This window comes from Callorhinchus milii, unplaced genomic scaffold (assembly GCF_018977255.1).
Source record: "Callorhinchus milii isolate IMCB2004 unplaced genomic scaffold, IMCB_Cmil_1.0 Scaffold4, whole genome shotgun sequence".
NCBI classification, from domain to species: Eukaryota; Metazoa; Chordata; class Chondrichthyes; order Chimaeriformes; family Callorhinchidae; genus Callorhinchus; species Callorhinchus milii.
Window position 1 is genome coordinate 77181776 of NW_024704745.1, and position 18935 is coordinate 77200710.

General features: G+C 43.6%; 1 protein-coding gene across 1 annotated transcript in view; it reads right to left on the minus strand.

Moving 5' to 3' along the window:
- atp10a (ATPase phospholipid transporting 10A) overlaps nt 1-13541 on the minus strand; it is a 68751-nt gene extending 55210 nt beyond the window's left edge. Inside the window, exon 1 of the mRNA XM_007891113.2 lies at nt 12593-13541. Within this exon, the coding sequence (XP_007889304.1) occupies nt 12593-13059 (467 nt within the window). The 5' untranslated portion in view covers nt 13060-13541. The remainder of the gene's footprint in view (nt 1-12592) is intronic.
- Between the last annotated feature and the right edge of the window lie 5394 nt (nt 13542-18935).

Below are 18935 nucleotides of genomic sequence, written 5' to 3' on the forward strand. Positions count from 1 at the left end.
TGAGGACCTTGAAGATTTGGAGACAAGGAATCAAGGCAGAAGGTACCCTAGCTTTAAATTCCTACGGCTTCACACATTTTTCGTAGAGGTCATCACTGCACCTTTTGCAAACGAACGATGTAAAGGACACTGAGAAGTGGACTGGCAGTCTGGCACTCGTGTCCAACCTGAATCAGATTAAGCAGGAACATGATTCAGTTACAATACACAAATGAGTGCTGTAATTACCTCTTACTGTAATAGAGACACACCCCTATAACAATGTGCCATTTATCCAATCTCTCCTATTAAATGAACCCAGTCAAATCATTGACTGTTACACACTATTCTCCACTTCTAGAGATTTATTATCCTGTTGGAAATTTCTTTATGCTCCTAAGATCGCAAGATTGGTTCAGATGAAGAAGACCCTTCAGGGCATCTGATTTCATCCTTGCAGAAGGCCTGCCCTTCCGTCTTCCCATCACGGCACCAAGCTTTTTATATAAAAACAATTCTGGTCTGAGTTACATGTAGCACCTTTGCCGATGGCAACTGCTGCAATAATAATAATAATCCTTGCTTTTGATATAGCACCTTATCACATCGTTGAAACACCTCAAAGCAGTTTGCAGGATTCACTGTAAAGTATACCGACTATGTACTTGAAGGCTACTTGCTCACAGCAATATCCCACAACCAGCTATGAAGTGAGAGTGACCAATGTTATTTGGGGGATTGTTGGTCAGAACAACGGGGGAAACTCCCTTCTCTTTTCTAATAGTGTCATGGGATCTTTACCATTCATCAATAAAGTACATTGTACAGTAATTCTTGTGGACAGGTAGACGAGACCACGGTTTAACGTCTCATCCGAAAAAAGGCATCTCCGACACTTGATAGAACAAATCCTGTGAAGCTCTTTGAGCCATGTTCGACGACGTGATAAGGCGCAGTATCAAATGCAAAGATTATTATTATGACACGGCAAAGTCTGTCCATTGAGACTTGGAATTTTCAAAAATCCTTTCTGTGACTCTGCCCATGTGAAGGGCACTATATAATGCAAGTAATGCTAAAGGCCTTACATTTATATGCGCACTAATAATAATCCTTGCATTTTATATAACACCTTTCACGTCTTCGAGACGTGTCACAGAATATACTGAAAAGCAAATTGACTGTATGTTTGTGGGTGAAACACGGCAGCCAATAGCGCACAGCAGCGTGCCACAAACAGTCGTGGATTGAGTGACCAAATTATAATTTTTTTTTCTTGAGGGATTATTATCGGGCATATGGAGTAAGGAAACTCGCCCAAGGTTTCGCCCTGCCGGGAATTGAACCCAGGTTTTTCGCTTGTGAGGCGAGCGCTCTAAACGCTGAGCTACAGGACTCCACAATTGGCAGTTTATTGGGAAACGCTTCAAGATGTTTTGACGTGGCAAGACACTATAAAAATGAAAGTTCATACCATGAATAGGAGCCACACCATGACACCAAACTCAATACCAAACCCTATTTTGTTATTATATCTTATATCATGGTATACATTAAAAAATCTGAAAGAGCTCTGCTGTGAACTGTAGTGACTGTTTTTTATTTGCGGCCAAACACAGCAACCATTTGGCACGTAACAAGCTTCCACAAACAGCCACGTATTGAATGAACAATTAATAACACCTCCTTTTATTGTGCCGTAGGATCTTTATAAGAAAAATATTTACATGTAATATAATCCCTTTCACGACTGATTAATAATGAACCTGGTGTTTGATACAGTGCCTTATCACGTTGAAACGTCTCAAAGTGACTTATTGCAAAATGTAGTGACCTAATTGTGCATTTTGTAAGAGAATGCGGCAACAAATTTGCACAGAACGAAGTCCCACAAACAGTCCCCAAAACACTTCATCATATTTACTGTAAAGTATAGGGAAGGTGTATTTTGTAGGCGAACATCCTCATTAAGGATAAGCAGACTTGACCCAAAGTTTTACATCTAACCCAAAGGCTGGCCAGCACCTTGGTCAATGCAGTGCTTCTCCAGTGCAGCACCAGAGTAAGCCCTGACTATGAGCTCATACCTTGGTTTGCGATTTCAATCCACACCCTTCAGACTCAGTGCTACCAACTAAGTCATACAACTATGCCCTACTGTTGCCAATAAATCAGCTTTCTCCAATTGTGCAGTTGGCCCTTACATTTCTAACAGAATATTGCGTTTTGAAGCGTTCTATTATTGACTTAACCTTTCCTGTTCTGTCTAGACTGCATGAGTTTGGAGATTACAGAGTGTACAACACACATGGTTATTGGTAACGACAGCATTTGAGTCACATCCCAGCAGATCAGGCTATCTCCCTGTAGAGCTACTCACACTGGATTTTATAATGTGGGAAGATTGTGCAGACATGAAGCTGCTCTTTAGAGCTTTGGTGGATATGGGCGAAGTTGCAATGAGCATAACATAGTGATAATAATCTGTGCATTTGATGCAGCACCTTTCACTTTGGTTGGATGTCCCAAAACACTAATCCCATGGCACTATTTCACAAGAGAAAGGAATTTCTCCTGGTGTCCTGGCCAATACATCCTCCAAATAAAATTGCTCACTCACTCCACGGCTGCTTTCTCTTTGACCGAGCCTTCAGCTCCCCTCTCGACTCTCTTCCTCCTCCTCGCTCCCTCCCCCCCCCCCCCCCCCCCCCCCCCCCCCCCCCCCCCCCCCCCCCCCCCCCCCCCCTGACCATTTCCCCCCTGCTCCTCCTGACGTGAAAGGCTGCTTTGTAGGACACTGCTATGCACAATTGGCTGCCGAGTTTCGCCCACAAAATACATAGTAAATCCACTTGACAGTGTATCCTGTGAAGCGCTTTGAGATGTCTCTATGATGTGATATGATGTGATGTCTCTAAATCAAATGCAAGGATTACTATTATAAATGCAAACTTCGTAGTAAGGTGATCGACTGGGTCCAAAACTTAAGATTTGGACAAGATTTATGGATCATTGTTGGGCAGTGTCCTCAGATTTGGCGAACTTTGAAAAAAAAATCCAGCTGAACGTATCTACCCCAATGATGACCTTCAATAATATAATCTATTCAATTGTCAAAATTAAATCAGCGTTGGAAAAAAAACCTGCCAGAAGAGGCCTGGAAGATTATAAAACAAGCGGGAGCTTTCCTCAAGTCTCTCACTTGAGCTGTGATTCCCACAAAATCCAGTTAATCCAAAACTCTGCCGCCCACATACTCAGTCGGACTAAACTTCCACCCATATCGCACCAGTTCTGGCCAGGCTCCACTGGCTCCATATCACCGAACGGACCGATTTCAAGATCCTTACACTCGTCTTCAAATCCCTTCACTCCCTGGCAACCCCCTACCTCTCTGACCTGCTCACTCCCCAAACTACTGCCTCCACTCGACTGGCTCCAGCCTCCTGCTTGTACCTTGTGCCCTCCGTTCCACCATCGCCGCAAAACTCTGGAACATTCTTTGTCTATCCTTCCGCCTTGCCCCTTCCTTCCCCATCTTCAGGTCGTGTCTCCCCCTGGCTTGGCATCATGGTCCACCACTGTCTAGCGATCTGGAGTGCTACCCTGTGTGAGGGGCACTATATAAATGCAAGATGTTGCTGTTGCAATTGAGTTTCAGTCTCACTGGCACAGTGTCCACTGGCACCAACCCTGACGAGCGATAAAGTCATTTTAAAAGACCCCCCGCAACCCATCACCACCATCATCAACAACAATTTACATGTATTCAGTGACTTTCATATCAGGAGTCTCAAAGTGCTTAATAACAACAACATTGACTTGCATTTATATAGTGCCATGTGTGCTATATTACAATAGGTCTGTCCTGTACATAATACCTTTAATGTAGTTAAACATAGATGAATCATAATAATAATAAGAAGAATGCTTGCATCGGATACAGCAGCTTTCACATCCGGAGGCATCTCAAAGTGCTTCACAGGATTCACTGTAAAGTGCAGAGACGGGCTAGCTTTGTCGGTGAAACGTGGCAGCCAATTTGAGCAGAGCGATGTCCTGAGAAGCCATGAGCTAGATTCCTCATCATCGATCCCACTGTGATGGTGGAACCTGTGCCCACGGCTCATAGTGCGAGGGAACACTTTAATATGTTGCATGGCATCGTATTGACGATTTGGGCTGGACATTCAGCTGAGATTTCACAATTAACCGGGGCACCTTCAACGCATGGTTGAATGAGCCTTTTCTCCTGCACTCTACATTCCTCATCCCGACCTCCAGCTCTGGCTCCTAACTTAAACATGCTCATGTGTTATTTGGACATTCTGTAGGCCCAGGTAGCTAATTTCACAAATGTACGTGAAAGAACAAATTAAATATAGCATGAGGGCACACAGGGTCACAAGAGTTTGAACAAAGAAGGTCCTTCGGGCTATCTGATCTCATCCCACCAGAATACCCACCCTACCGTCCTCCCATTACAGCATCTAGCTGTTTAAACAGTAATAATAATCATCCTTGCATTTTGTATAGCACCTTATCATGTCGTTGAGCTGCCCCAAAGCTCTTCACAGGATTTTACTGTGAAATGTAGTGACTGTCTATTTTGTGGATGAACGCGGCAGCCAAGTTGCGTACATCAATGTCCTGCCAACCACAAAGTGACAGATCAATTTTATCTGAGACATTTTAAACTGGGGTTCAATACAGCACCTATTTAAGCCAAAACACCACAAGGTACTAAACTCCTCGCTGTAAAGTGTCGTGATTATTTCTCTACCATGCCAAAGACAGCCAATTAATCTGGAGGCTCGCTGGCCAAAACATTGTGAGCAACTCCTCTTCTGTCTTCGAACAGTGACATTGAATCTCCTTTTCCATTCACTGGAGCAGGCAGACTGCAGGTACCATCTCTATCAATGCATCGCTCCCCCAAGGTTGTAACAGGGCATCAGCCTAGACTAGGAGATCCAGGTGTCTGACATGGGGCTCGAACACACAGCGTTCTGACTCAGAGGCTTGAGTGCTACCAACTGATAATAACAATCCTTACATTTGATATAGCGCCTTATCACATCATTGACACGTCTCAAAGCGCTTCACAGAACATACTGTAAATGGATTGACAGTGTATCTTGCGCCAATGGCACACAGCACTGTTCCACACACATTCGTGGATTGAGTGGCCAAATTATTATTTCNTTTTTTAAGGGATTATTACCCCGAGAAAGCATTCCGTCAAGATTCCTACTCACTGCTCGGTAAATCGAGGTGCGCAGAGTAAGGAAACTTGGCTACGGTTTGATCCAGGCTTTTAGATATTTAATGTTACATTCCTTTTAAAAAGACCTCCCTTTTATGGTTCACCTACCCACTCCCTCTCGCCCTGGCTCGGGGTCAGTCTCAGCTACTGTCAAGTGCTCCAGGACATGACCCCAAGTGAAGGGCGCACAATATAAATGCAAATTATTGTTGACTTGGTTACACGGAAGCTATTTGGATGTATGGTATTCCTGTACATAAATGCGCAAAAGGAGCTGAAATTCCCTTTATCTTCGCACGTGACTATTGTCAGTACAGTTCCCAAATGCCTTGAACTGTCTGTAGCACCCACACTGCGTAAAAGCCAGGTAGAAATCCAAGACTAGATCAGCCGTACTATGCTGCGTTTGTCTAAAATATAATAATAATAAAATACACAGTCACTGCACTTTACAGTAAAATATTGAGATGTCTTGACGACAAGATGAAGTGATAGATCAAATGCAGGGATTATTGTGATAATAACAATAGCCGGCACCTCCTTTGACAATAATTACGTATTATTTGGAGACGTTCGGAAAGTACAAATCCTTTCTCTCGTTCAATCGTTCAAAAGCATAAAACCCACACCCTGCTCCAACTAATAATTCACTCACTACTTTTCAAACCACTTGACATTTTATACACTGAAGCCTTTAGTCCTCATGCTGCGCTCAACTCAATATCTTAGTGCTCAGGGTAAACCGTCTCAAGGCAGGTTCCAATGAATACAGTGCATTTAGAAATGAAAGGGATTTTCCACTCCGACTTGCAGTTCGGTAAGAATGATCTCTTTCTACATGGAAAGGCAGCCAAGCATTCTGAACTGCACAGAAGGTCCACACAACCTAATCGCTGTCTAACAAAGACTCAAGTCAAGCCCATCACCTCCTAGCACACACTGCTCTGCATGAGGTTTACTTGGAACAAGTGACTCACTTAAAACAAACTCCCTGTTGCACACACAGTTATAGCAATGTCGCTCGCCACAGCAAAGCAATTCTGTCACTTACCTCAGATAAACCTACGGTGCTGCAAATATTAGTTTCCAGGCTTTAGCTATAAACATATATATAATAATAATCCTTGCCTTTGATATAGCGCCTTATCATGTCTTTGAGACGTCTCAAAGCGCTTCACGGAATATACTGTAAAGTGAACTGACTCTATATTTTGTGGGTGAAACGCAGCAGCCAATCGTGCACAGCAGTGTCTGAACATCAGTCATGGATTGAGTGACCAAATTATTATTTTAAAAATATATATTTTGAAGGAATTATTACCCCTGGAAAAGCGATTCGACCATTGACTAGCAACCGGGTTTCTTCTTACTGCTAGGTAAATAGAGGCGTGTAGAATAAGGAAACTTGCCCAATGTTTCGCCCTGCCGGGAATCAAACCCAGGTCCTGTCGCTTGCGATGCGAGTGGCCTAACCACTAAGCTACAGGATTCCATATAATCCTTGTATTTGATATAGCGCCTTATCACGTGGTTGAGACTTCTCAGAATGTTTCATCGAATATATTGTAGAGTGGATCGACGGTGTATTTGTGGGTGAAATGTGAATAATGATAATAATAATCGTTGCACGTTTATGCTTTAACGCCTTATCATGTCATTCAAAAGTCTGAAAGCGCTTCACAAGGTTTACTGGAAAGCACAGTGACTGTGTATTTTGTAGCTAAGCACGGAAGCCAATTTGCACAGCAATGTCCCACAAACAGCCATAAAATGAATGAATGATTTTATCTGGGGGATTGTTGGCCAGGACACTGGGAGAAACTCCCTCCTCTTTCGGAATAGTGCCGTGGGATCTTTAATGTCCAGTTGAACAGGTAGACTGGACCTTGGATGAATTGGCAGACACCTCATCTGAAGGACGGCATCACTGACAATGCGTCTGTGTCAAAGTGTCAGCCTTAACTTTACCAACTGCAAAGATGATCTTCGACACCATTGGCCATTCTATCTTCTCAACCTTCACGGCTCCGTCCTTGACTGGTTCAGATCATACCTCTCCCACCGCCTCCACTTCATCTCCACAAACGTTTTTTCCTCTAGCCCCTAGACCGTCTCGTGCAACGTTCCTCAAGGCTCTGTCCTTGGTCCTCTCCTCTTCAACATCTATATGCTCCCTCTTGGTGACATCATCTGCAGACATGTGGTCAACTTCCAACACCCAACCCTACCTCTCTGCCTCCACCCTTGACTCCAAGACCCACTGCTGCCCTGACAGAATGTCTGTCAGACATCAAGTCCTGGATGAGAGCTAATTTTCTTCAGTTGAACATCAACAAGACCGAGGCTCTCCTGATTGGCTCCCGTCAGCACCTCCACACCTCAGGCGCTGACAGCATCACCATCCATGGTTGCACACTCCATCTTACTAAGCCAGTCCGGCACCTTGGCGTCTTGTTTGACCCTCAACTATCCTTTGTACCCTACATCTGCGCCATGAAATTCCTGACTGTCCAGCGCCTTGGGACATCCTCCCGACTTGAAAGGCGCTTTACAAATGTAATTTTGTTGTATTATTATGGTTATTATTATCAATAATGTACTCAATCACTACCAAACATTTTTCCAAACTCTCAAGGAGCTGCAGTAAATATCACAGCCAAAACATGTGGCATTGTGCGGCTTAAGTTCAACTTGACAGTGACTGAAGTTCCCATCTGTTACTCTTCTGTTAGAAGTTCTATTCAACAGTCCTGGAGTAGAGTGTGTGAAACGCTTGACTTGTACAATTAGTGCTTCAGTGTGACTTCAATGGCCATGTTCTCAACTCCTGACCTTTATTCTCCCTCACACAGCTTCCTCTTAAATACATGTCTACGACAACAACAAGAATTTGCATTTATATAGCGCCCTTCACAGTGGACAGCATCTCAGAGCACTTAACAGTACTGGAGCCCGATGCCGAGCCAGGGGGAGGGAGGGGTGACCATAAGCAGGCTCGAAGAGGAGGCTCTTCAAGCATGACCTGAAAATGGGGAGGGGGGGGCAAGGTGAAGGGATTGAGGGAGAGAGTTCCACAACTTTGAGGGGTAGTGACTGAAAGCATGGCTGCTAATGGTGGGGTTGAAGGTCTGGGGGACAAGGAGGAGGTTGGAGCCAGTTGAGCGGAACCAACAACAGAATATCAGAACCAAGACAATCCTCCGTGGCAGTCTTGGGTCCACAGTACTCCACAGCACCTCTGATGACAGACCAGCTCAGAAGTATGGGGCTAAAGTGCAGGTAAATGGGACGAGAGCCAGCACAGACATGATGGGCCCAATGGCCTTCTGTGCTGTAACTTCCTATGGTTCTTTGATGACTGGTAAGTATGTCAGATGAGGCCATCACATTCATTCCCTAACAAGGACTCAACACAGGAAGCGTGTCTACTTGAGCTAAATGAAGAACAGATGAAAATTTCAGTCTCCCAGTTTCTCCGTTTGCAATTATTGTAATAGGCATCCACTTCCCGGCTGTTTGTGGGCACCTGCTGTGAGCACGTTCCCTGTTCGGTTTGTCTGCAAAAACCCATCAATAATCATAATAAAAATAATAATAGTAATCTTTACATTTAACGTAGCACCTTATCGTGTTCTCGAAGCATCTCAAAGCACCTGACAGGATTTTACTGTAAAGTGTGGCAATTGTGTGTTTGGTAGGCGTCCACAATTTGCATTTATATAGCGCCCTTTACGAAGAGCAGTGTCTCAGAGCACTTAGCAGTGGTGGAGCTCGACACTGAACCTGGAAGAGAGGGGAGGTGACCATAGGCACGGTCGAAGAGGAAGTTCTTCAAATGCGATCTGAAGATGGGCAAAGAGGGGGCAATGGCGGAGGCATTGAGGCCTGGGAATTCCAGAGTTAACTGCAGGCAATTTTCACACAGCAACGTCTCACAAAGCAGGGTATTGTTGGCCAAGATGGCAGGAGAAACTCTTTTCGATTAGTTCTGCTCGAGGTGAGTCATGGGTGTGGAAGGGACATTCAGTCCCTGGGAGGTAGATACACATTGTGGAAACTGACTATAAATCTGAGCAATGTGAAGCAGGATAAATTAATACAAATTCACGTCTGTGGTTTGCAACCAACAACAACGATTTGCATTACATTCCACCCACAAAATATACAGTCAATTCACTTTACAGTATATTCTGTGAAGTGCTTTGAGACGTCTTGAAGCGGACCCTGGGAAGGATTGGGGTACGGAGGTTGGAGCGGGTGAGGATATGGGTGGCAGAGTTTAATTGAATTGATTGGATTTTATGAATAATGGAGCTGAGGAGACCGACAAGGAGGGCATTGGAATACTCAAAGCAAGAGGTAACAAATACATGGATAAGGATTTTGCCTGCATTGGGTGTGAAGTACGGTTGGAGGTAGGCAGTGTGGCGGAGGTGGAGGAAAGTGGTCCATGAAGGAAAAATGGTGATCGAACAAGCCCTCAGTCAGGACTTTGGCACTCATTCGAGTCTCGGCTGGGACTCCAGTGCCGTGCTGGGGGAGTGTTACATTGTCAGAGGTACCGGCCTTTAGGTGAGATGTTAAACCGGGGTCCCAGCCCATTCAGGTGGACGTTGGAGATCCTGTGGCAATACTCGAAAAGAGAATGGAGTTTCTCCCTGTTTCCTGTCCAAGAATCCCCAAATAAAATTGGTCATTTACTGCACAATTATTGGACACTGCTGTGCGCAATGAGCCACCACATTTGCCTACTAATACACAGTCACCTCACTTTACAGTATATCCTGGGAAGCACTTTGAAACATCCTCCTGACTTCGAAGCTGCTATACTAAATGCAAGCCATATTATATTATTTTTATTCAAAAAGAGAAAGGAGTTTCTCCCAGTGTCCTAGCCAACAATCACCCGGATGAAATTGGTCATTCAGTTTATGTTTGTTTGTGGGACAATTACTGTACACAAATTGACTGCCGCGATCGCCTACAAAATACATAATCATTCCACTTTATAGCAAATTCCCATGAAGCGCTTCGAGAAGTTTCGAAGGCGTGATCAAGAGCAATACCAAATGCAAGGATCGTCATCAGTATTACTTTTAAACTTCTTTGAAAAATGCTTTTGAATATATGAGCGAAATTCAAACTGGTTTAAAATAAGGACAACTTTCAGAAACTCCAGAGAAGTGAAGGAAAGTTAATAATAATAATCCTTGCATTCGGTGTAGCCCCTTTCACATCAGGAGAATATCCCTAAGCCCTTGCATGATTTACTGTGGAATGACTGTATTTCCGGGTGAACATGGTAGGAAATTTGTGCACAAAAATGTTCCACAAAATGATGAAGTGAATGATCACGTTTTATTTGGGGAACTGTTGGCCAGTACAATGGGAAAAGCTCCCTTCTATTTTCGAACAGTTCAATGGGATCTTTAATGTCTACCTGAACAGGCAGACAAGACCTCGGTTTAACATCGCATCCAAAGGACAACACTTCCAACAACGCAATAACCCCCCCCAACACTGCATTGGAGCGTCAGTTTAGACTATGTGAGTTCCAGCCCGACTTGGGGCTTGAACCCACAACCTTCTGACTCCGAGACGTGAGTCCTACCAACTGAGCCAGGCTGACACACCACACAGAGATTCAAGACCACTCTCTTTCAGTCATCTCTTAATGTGTCAACCATCAACCTTGGTGGGATCTGTGTATTTCCACAAGGCACTGATAACTCAGTCTCATTGGTGATCTTACAGCACAGATAAAACTGGTCATTCCCTTCACTTCACACTTGGAACATTGCTGGGCTCACATTGACTGCCTCGTTCATCCAGAAGATATGTTTATCTACAAGATATAGAATCACTGCACTTCACAGTAATCCTAAGAATCATTTTGAAAGACGCTATATCAAATACAAGGATAATTATTTATTCTTTGGCTCACTTTCGTCTCTGAGTCAGAAGATTGTGGGTTCAAAACCCACGTCAAGACTTGAATTCACATAGTCTAAGCTAATGCTCCATTGCAGTGTCCTGGCCAATAATCTCCCAAATAAAATTGGTCACCCACTCCATGGCCTCAGGAGGGGGAATGGGGGATAAATTCAGAGCGAATCTACGTAAACACTATTTCAGTGAGCGAATAGTGAATGTGCGGAACAGACTCCCGAGGGAGACGGTTGAAATAGGAAATGTTAATTCTTTCAAACACAGATTAGATAGTTTTCTTTTAGGAAATAACATTATGGGATAAAGGGAGTTTGGGACATGTGTGCCATGGTTCCCTACAATAAGACAGTCACTCCATTTCACATTAAATCCTGTACCGTGTTTTGAGATGTTCTTCCGAAATGATAAGACGCGATACCAAAATGCAAGGATTATTATTATGATTATTATTAGAAGTCATACAGTCATAGCCGGAGATATAACACACATATTTATATTAAAAAAATGTTTTATTTTACTCAGGTCACTAACAAGAGCAAATCACTGGGCAGAAAGTAACTCTTTTTCTAAAAAACAGAAAGTTTGTAAAAAAGTTTCACAGAGAGAGAGAACTGGAAAGATTGTTTTTGCAACCCTCAAAAAGAAGAAATGTTTACACCTATAATAGCACTTTTCCTCTCTCTTTCTCTCCATCTCTCTCTCTCTCTCTCTCTCTCATATATTAGATGTTATAGAATAATAATCCCTTCAAAAATAAATTAATAATAATTTGGTCATTCAATCCACAACTGCTGTGTGCAAAATGCAGTCAATCCACTTTACAGTATATCCTGTGAAGCGCTTTGAGACGTCTCAACGATGTGATAAGGCTCTAAATCAAATGCAAGGATTATTATAATTATTATTATTTATTAACTGCTCTGGGATGCTATCCTACATTATATATATAATATACAGGATGATCAAATAGTCTTATTTTTATTATCAAAAAAAAATCATTTCTTTAAGACTTAATAAACATTGTAATGACTTTTTGGTCACCCTGTACACAATATATATATTTTTCATCTCTCTCTCTGTCTGAACTTTCATCAAACTTTTTACACCCTTTAGAAAAAAAACAGTTACTTTTTGCGCAGTGATTGTGCGGAAATGGCTGCCACGTTTCGTCCAGAAAATACACAGTCGATTCACTTGACAGTGTATCCTGTGAAGAGGGTTGAGACCTCTCGAAGATGTGATAAGGCGCTATATCAATTGGAAGGATTATTATTAACATATACATATATATACACATAAAGCGCTCTGAGATGCCGTCCGGCGTGGAGGGCGCTATATAAGTCCAAGTTGTTGTTGTTATATACACACACACATATATATATATACACACATATATACCTGCAGAAAACCAGACAGTCCATGGAATTGACTTCCCTGTCCGACCGATACCTTCTGTAATCCTCCCATAGGTCTTTGAACGCAGCCACAGCCAGGATGAAAGCGATGGGGGCCACTGAGAGGTGAGGCAGGAAAGCACCCACCAGGGGCACGAAGTTGAGCAGAGCCATCAGCACAAAGTAGACATTGGCGAAGCGGTGGAACTGCTCGAGGAGGTTCTTGGGAAAGAAGGAGAGGAGAGTGTATCTGGTGGTCCTCACCCTGTTGTCAGGGTGTCTCCTTCTGCTGCGACTACAACACCATCTTGTCCTCTGTTCCTCTTTGCTGCCTCTGAGCCAGAGGTTGGAGTAGACAATGCGGGTCTTGGTCTTTCTCTTCCCTCCTTCTCCTGTCCTCCTCTTTCTCCTTCTCTCCTTGCATCTGGTCCCAACATCTCCGCTCTCCTCCAACGCTTTCCCTCGATCCATCCCTTACTCTCTCTCTCTTTCTCTCTGGCTCACTCTCTCTCACACACAACAGACGCTTAAACATCAATGAAACCACAATAAAGCACCCTCCACTCCAAAATACTCCCTCTCTCAGAAAATACTCCTCATCTCCCTTCAACGGAAAACTCTCCAGCACTTAAATCCCTCCCCAAAATGATCTGATCCCCAAATAAAACAAACACTCACTTTCTCTCTCTCTCTCTCAGGTTATCATAACTATGCTGAATGGGAACACACACATTTCAGTGTGTGTGTGTATGTTTTCTATGTGTCTCTGTGGGTGTTGTAAACTCCAGTGTGTGTGTCTGTGTGTGGCTGTGAACTAGTTTAGTTCATTCATTTTCCCATTCTGTTTTCACTGCTCACTGCTTTTTCTTTTTGCCCTCCTTTGGCTTTAGAAAGAGGAGTGCGTCTGTGTTTGTCTGTGTGAGTCTGTGTGTGTCTCTCTCTTTGAGTGTGTGTGCGTCGCTGTGTCTCTGTGTGTGCCTCGCTCTCTGTGTATGTGTTTGTCTGTGTGATTCTGTGTGTGTGTGTGTCTTGTTGAGTGTGTCTGTCTATGTGTGTCTTTGTGTGTGTGTGTCTATGTGTGTCTCTGTCTCTGTGTGTACCTGTGTCTGTGTGTGTCTCTATGTCTCTCTCTCGCTGTGTCTCTGTGTGTGTGTCTCTCTCTGTGTCTGTGTTTGTCTATGCGAGTGTGTGTCTCTGAGTGTGTGTGTGTGTTTCTGTGTGTATGTGTCTACATGTGTCTCTGTCTCTCTGTGTGTATCTATGTCTCTGTGTGTGTATGTGTCTCTCTCTCACTGTGTCTGTGTGTAAAAAAGTTATAAGCTCTTGTTATGTACACTCTCACTTGCCTGTTATTTGGGAAAGAGAGACTAAGCATCTGAAAAGACTAATCACTCTCTCTCTCTCTCTCTCTCTCACACACTCCCTTACTCCACCCAAAAACCACAAAGCGTCATTCCTGACGACAAAATCAACGCTTCCTCTTCCAAAAGAAACTTTTCTTTCAAGGAGAAAAGGGGAGGAGGAGGGAGGGAGGTGGGGAGAGGGGGGGAGAGAGAGAGAGAGAGAGAGAGGGGGGGAGGGAGAGTGGGGGAGGGAGAGCGAGAAGGGGAGAAAAGAGCAAATGTCCAAAAAAAAGGCTAGAACTCTTCGCTTTGCTCTTAAAGTCAGTTTCTCTCTGTGAAAACCTCTGTAGAAAATACCCACTTAATGAGCTGCCACATGTTGTTTTATTCCCCTCCTCCCTGTTATTTTCTGAACAAATATAACTCACTGCACCACGATTAGAAGCCAGGGACCGAAATTGCCAAGAAAGCGTTATCACCAAACAGTCCGAGTGAATTCAGCGGAAAGCCAGGAATTCTTTATTTATTCAAAAATCAAAAACAAACAAGCTGGGTCCAATCAAAATATAATAACTTTGTTTTGAATACAACATCATTTTACTTGTTACCCTGGGTTAGCTGGCTACTGCGTTTCGCCCACAAAACACACAGTCACTGCACTTTATGGTATATCCTGTGAAGCGCTTTGAGACGTCTCGAAGACGTGATAAGGCGCTGTATCAAATGCAAGGATTATTATTTAGGATCCTCGAACCAGCAGCTAATTATTCCTGTCCACCTTGGATCCAGATAGTAAATTAATCCTTTACATTTGATACGGCACCTTTCATGAAAGGGTGTTAAGTGTTAGGCAGTGCTTTGGGACCTCTTCCCGACGCGAAGGGCGCTCTACAAATGTAATTTTGTTGTTGTTGTTGTCGTTAGGAGAGTCTCAGGACATTTCACAGGGGTTTAATTATAAAATTTAGCAACTGTGTGTTTCACAAGGGGAAAGAGGGTAGTGGAAGGAAATGTTACCATCAAACAATCCTCGTGAATTCAGCGGAAAAATCAGGATTTTTTTATTGAAACATCCCCCCCAAAAAATCAAGTCGGATACAAACAGAGATATTGACTTTTTTTTTTTAAACGGAAAATAATAACAGTATTTTAATATTTATTATAAATAAATGAATAATGGATCAAGGCGGGGGAAAAAATTATCTGATCCTTTTTTTTCGTGCTAGGAATAGGTCCTCTCACTTGCGTGAAGAGCGCACTAACTACTACGCTATTAGACTCCAAGATATACCAATTAATATATTTATTTGAATATACAATTTCATCACTGTAATGTTAATTGTATGATCAATATAATGTATAAATGCATTCTATTAATAGTATAATTAATATAATCACAATATAATATAAATAATATTAGAATATAAATATACTATATATTAAATGATATTGTATTAGAAATAGGTGAAAACACCCAGATTTTGTTTTAATAAGCATCTAATATAATTTAAGATATTATTATAACATAAAAATGTATAAATATTGTAATAATATAATAATGCAGTAATATAATGAATGATATACAGTATAATAATTATAATATAACTATAATATATTATATAACTATTAAACTAAAAACCCAGTGTTTTTATTATTTTCATTTTCATTTCAAAGTTTTATTCTCGGATGGAAATAATTTATTTTTAGGTGACCGACTCCCATCCAAGGAGACAACGTATGAACCAGTGAAAAACATTAATTCCGTTTAATGCACAAATTATCCCAGAAAATATTAATAATAATAATTATAATCCTTGCATTTGACATGGGGCCTTATCACGTTATTATAAACACATGCTTAGACCAATGCGAGAGCGACTTATACCACACTCTTGAACGAATCCTCTGCCTTTGGCTGAGCAGAGTTCTTGCTTCAGTGAGGGATGTGGGGTTGAGCCCCACATGGGGTGGGGGTGGGGGGTAGACTTGAGCCCACAGTCCCAAGACCCCGCATTCCCAGGTAGCACTGCTACGTTGGAGCTCCTGTGTTCTGCACAACTCGTTCGTTAACAACAACAACAAAAAAGTGACATTTACAGGCGCCCTTTCTCGTCAGGAAGACGCCTCAAGAGGCTTCACTGGATTTGAAGTGTCGCGACTGTGCATTGTGCAGGCGACGTCTCAGCCGACAACAATATTAAGGTCCCTTGCGCCATTCCAAAAGGGAAGGAGAGTTTCTCCTACAACAACAACTTGCAGTTATATAGCTCAGGAGGACGCTAAAGGTGTCATCGTTGAAACCTCAAGTAGAGAGCTTGCAAATCAAGTACGGATTTTGAAACAATCCAAAGACTCTGTGCGATCTTATTTACTGCAGCAACGGAGTCCGTCACCATGGGCTTGTCAACCCTGCTTATTTGGTAATAGTAATAACAATCCTTGCATTTGATACAGCACTTTATTACCTCGTTGAGACATCTCAAAGGGCTTCACAGAATATACTGTACAGTGGATTGACTGCATATTTTGTGAGCGAAACGCGGCAGCCGATTGCGCACAGCAGTGTCCCACAAACAGTCGTGGATTGAGTGACCTAAATATTATTATTATTTTTATTTAAATCAGGTAGATAAGGTAATATTTCTCCCGCTGAACATCAAGAAGCAATCTGCAGTAATGTTAAAGCAGTATTTATTCAACTTGGGTCAAAAAGTTAGCTGATAGTACGTAGGAACCTTGCTAATACCTTTAAATATGGACTTCAATGCACATCCACACTGTGCGGTATCAGCCTGGCTCAGTGGTAGCCCTCTCTCTCTCTCTCTCTCTCTCTCTCTCACCTCTGAGTCACAAGGTTGTGGGTTCAAGCCCCCACGTCGGGAATTCGAGCTCACACAATCTAGCCTGAGTGTAGTACTGTTTTGTCGGAGAATGCCGTCTTTCGGATGAGATGTTAAACCGAGATCCTGTCTGCCTGTTCGGGTGGATGTTAAAGACCTGCGATGTGTGAGCTGCACAAGGTGTGGGTAAGGCCACTTCACCATTGGAAGCAATACAGCCAAGCCCTATCCTCAGCCCCAGCCACACACATGAATTCGTCTGCGAAGGTAACTAACTGGAGGATGATTGGGGTTTAAATATTAATAATAATCCTTACATATGATTTCCCTCTAGTCCCTCCTTGAACCCCTCTCGTCTGGTTTTCGTCCTGCCCCCAGCACAGAGACAGCCCTGGTCAAAGTCACAAATGACGTCCTCTGTAAAGTGTAGTGACTATATTTTGTCGGTAAACACGTCCATTTTACAATGCAAGTTCAGTTAAAGATTTCACCGAAACCTATCTGAAAGATGACAACCAAAAGATCTTCAATACTAAGACAAAAGACGTAAAAAGACCGGGTGACATAATAATAATAATCCTTGCATTTGATATAGCGCTTTTCACATCTTCTCGACGTCTCAAAGCGCTTCACTGAATAGACTGTAAAGTGAATTGACCGTATATTTGCAATCCGAGTGTGTGAACGGCAGCTGAATGGATCACAGAATTGCTCAGCACCCCAGTAAATAGTTACTGTCAAAGCCCTCTTCAGCCTCAGCCCACCTCCCTCGGCTCAGCAAACACTGGCCTGCCTCACATCACCCACACGATCAATCGCACCATTGGCGGGCGAGCTTTCAGCCATAGCTGCTCACTCCCTCCTCTTTGGAACTCTATCCCAGAGTCCGTCCGCCTTGGTCCCTCTCTCCCCATCTTTCTACCATGTTATCGCAAACCTCCTCTTCCCCTCCTTAGCTCCCCTCCACCAACACCAAACCCCACCGCCAACAACAAATTGCATTTACATAGTGCCTTTCACATCGGGAGGACGTTCCAAGGCTCTGGGTGGACCAGGGTAAGGTCCTCATCAGCTGTGTGAAGTGCTTTAAGATGTCCAATCCGTCCGCTCCCTCTGCTCGGTAGGCACCAACCTGTATCACATCCCCATCCCCACCTGCCTCACCATCAGTCGATCAGCTATTTAATCATCTGCCCCCACTCTCTGGAACTCCATTGCTTCAACTCACACCTTTCACCGCCTCCTTCAAACTCCGCCTCAAGACCTTCCCCTTTGACCACGAGTTCCCCAACTTTCCTGCCCTCCTCCACCCCCTCGGTCCCCAGCTCAGTTACTACCCAACGCCTTGGGACGTCCTCCCGACCTGAAAGGCGCTGTCTAAATACTGCTGTATTGTTGTTACACACTGAAAGCTCTAGTAATAATTGGGGTTAGTTACCTGTCCAGCACCGCTGTATGGAGGTGGTTGAGGGCTGTGTCCCATCTGCGCCTGCGACAATCCTCAATAGCGTCTTTAATGGCTACCAAGGACAGCACCACCACCAAAGGGATCATGGTGATGTCCTTGCGGAAAGCCCCCACAATGGGGATCCAATTCAACAGGGCCAAAAACAGGAAGTATGTGTTAGCGAACCTGTGAAAACAGAAATAAAAGGAACGACGGGTCAATAATAATAATGACTTGCACCTATAAGCGTCCTGAGACGCTACTCTGAGTGGAGGGAGCTGTACAAATGCAAGTTGTTGTTGTTGTGCGTCGCCCTTCGTGCCGGATAGTGTCTTGAATCCTTTCCGATATCAACCTACTCACTCCCACTGCTCAGCAACAACAACAACAAAATGACATTTATAGAGCGCCTTTCACGTCGGGAGGACATCCCAAAGTGCTGAACAGTCAGGTGTCGGGGCCCGAGCATGGGGGAGGGGTGGGGTAGGGATGAGGGAAGTCAGAGAGGTGGGAGGGAGATCAAAGGTACGGTCGAAGAGAAGGGTCTTGAGACCGGCCTTGAAGGATGCAAGGGAGGAAGCGAGGCGAAGGCACCCGGCCTGCTCCAGGTCCCCCCGCCCAGCCTGCCCCACCATCAGCGGTTGGTCCGGCCTTCTAACAATACATTGAACCGACTGACGGACGCGACCAAAAAGGTACAAAGAATCAGAGATTTTC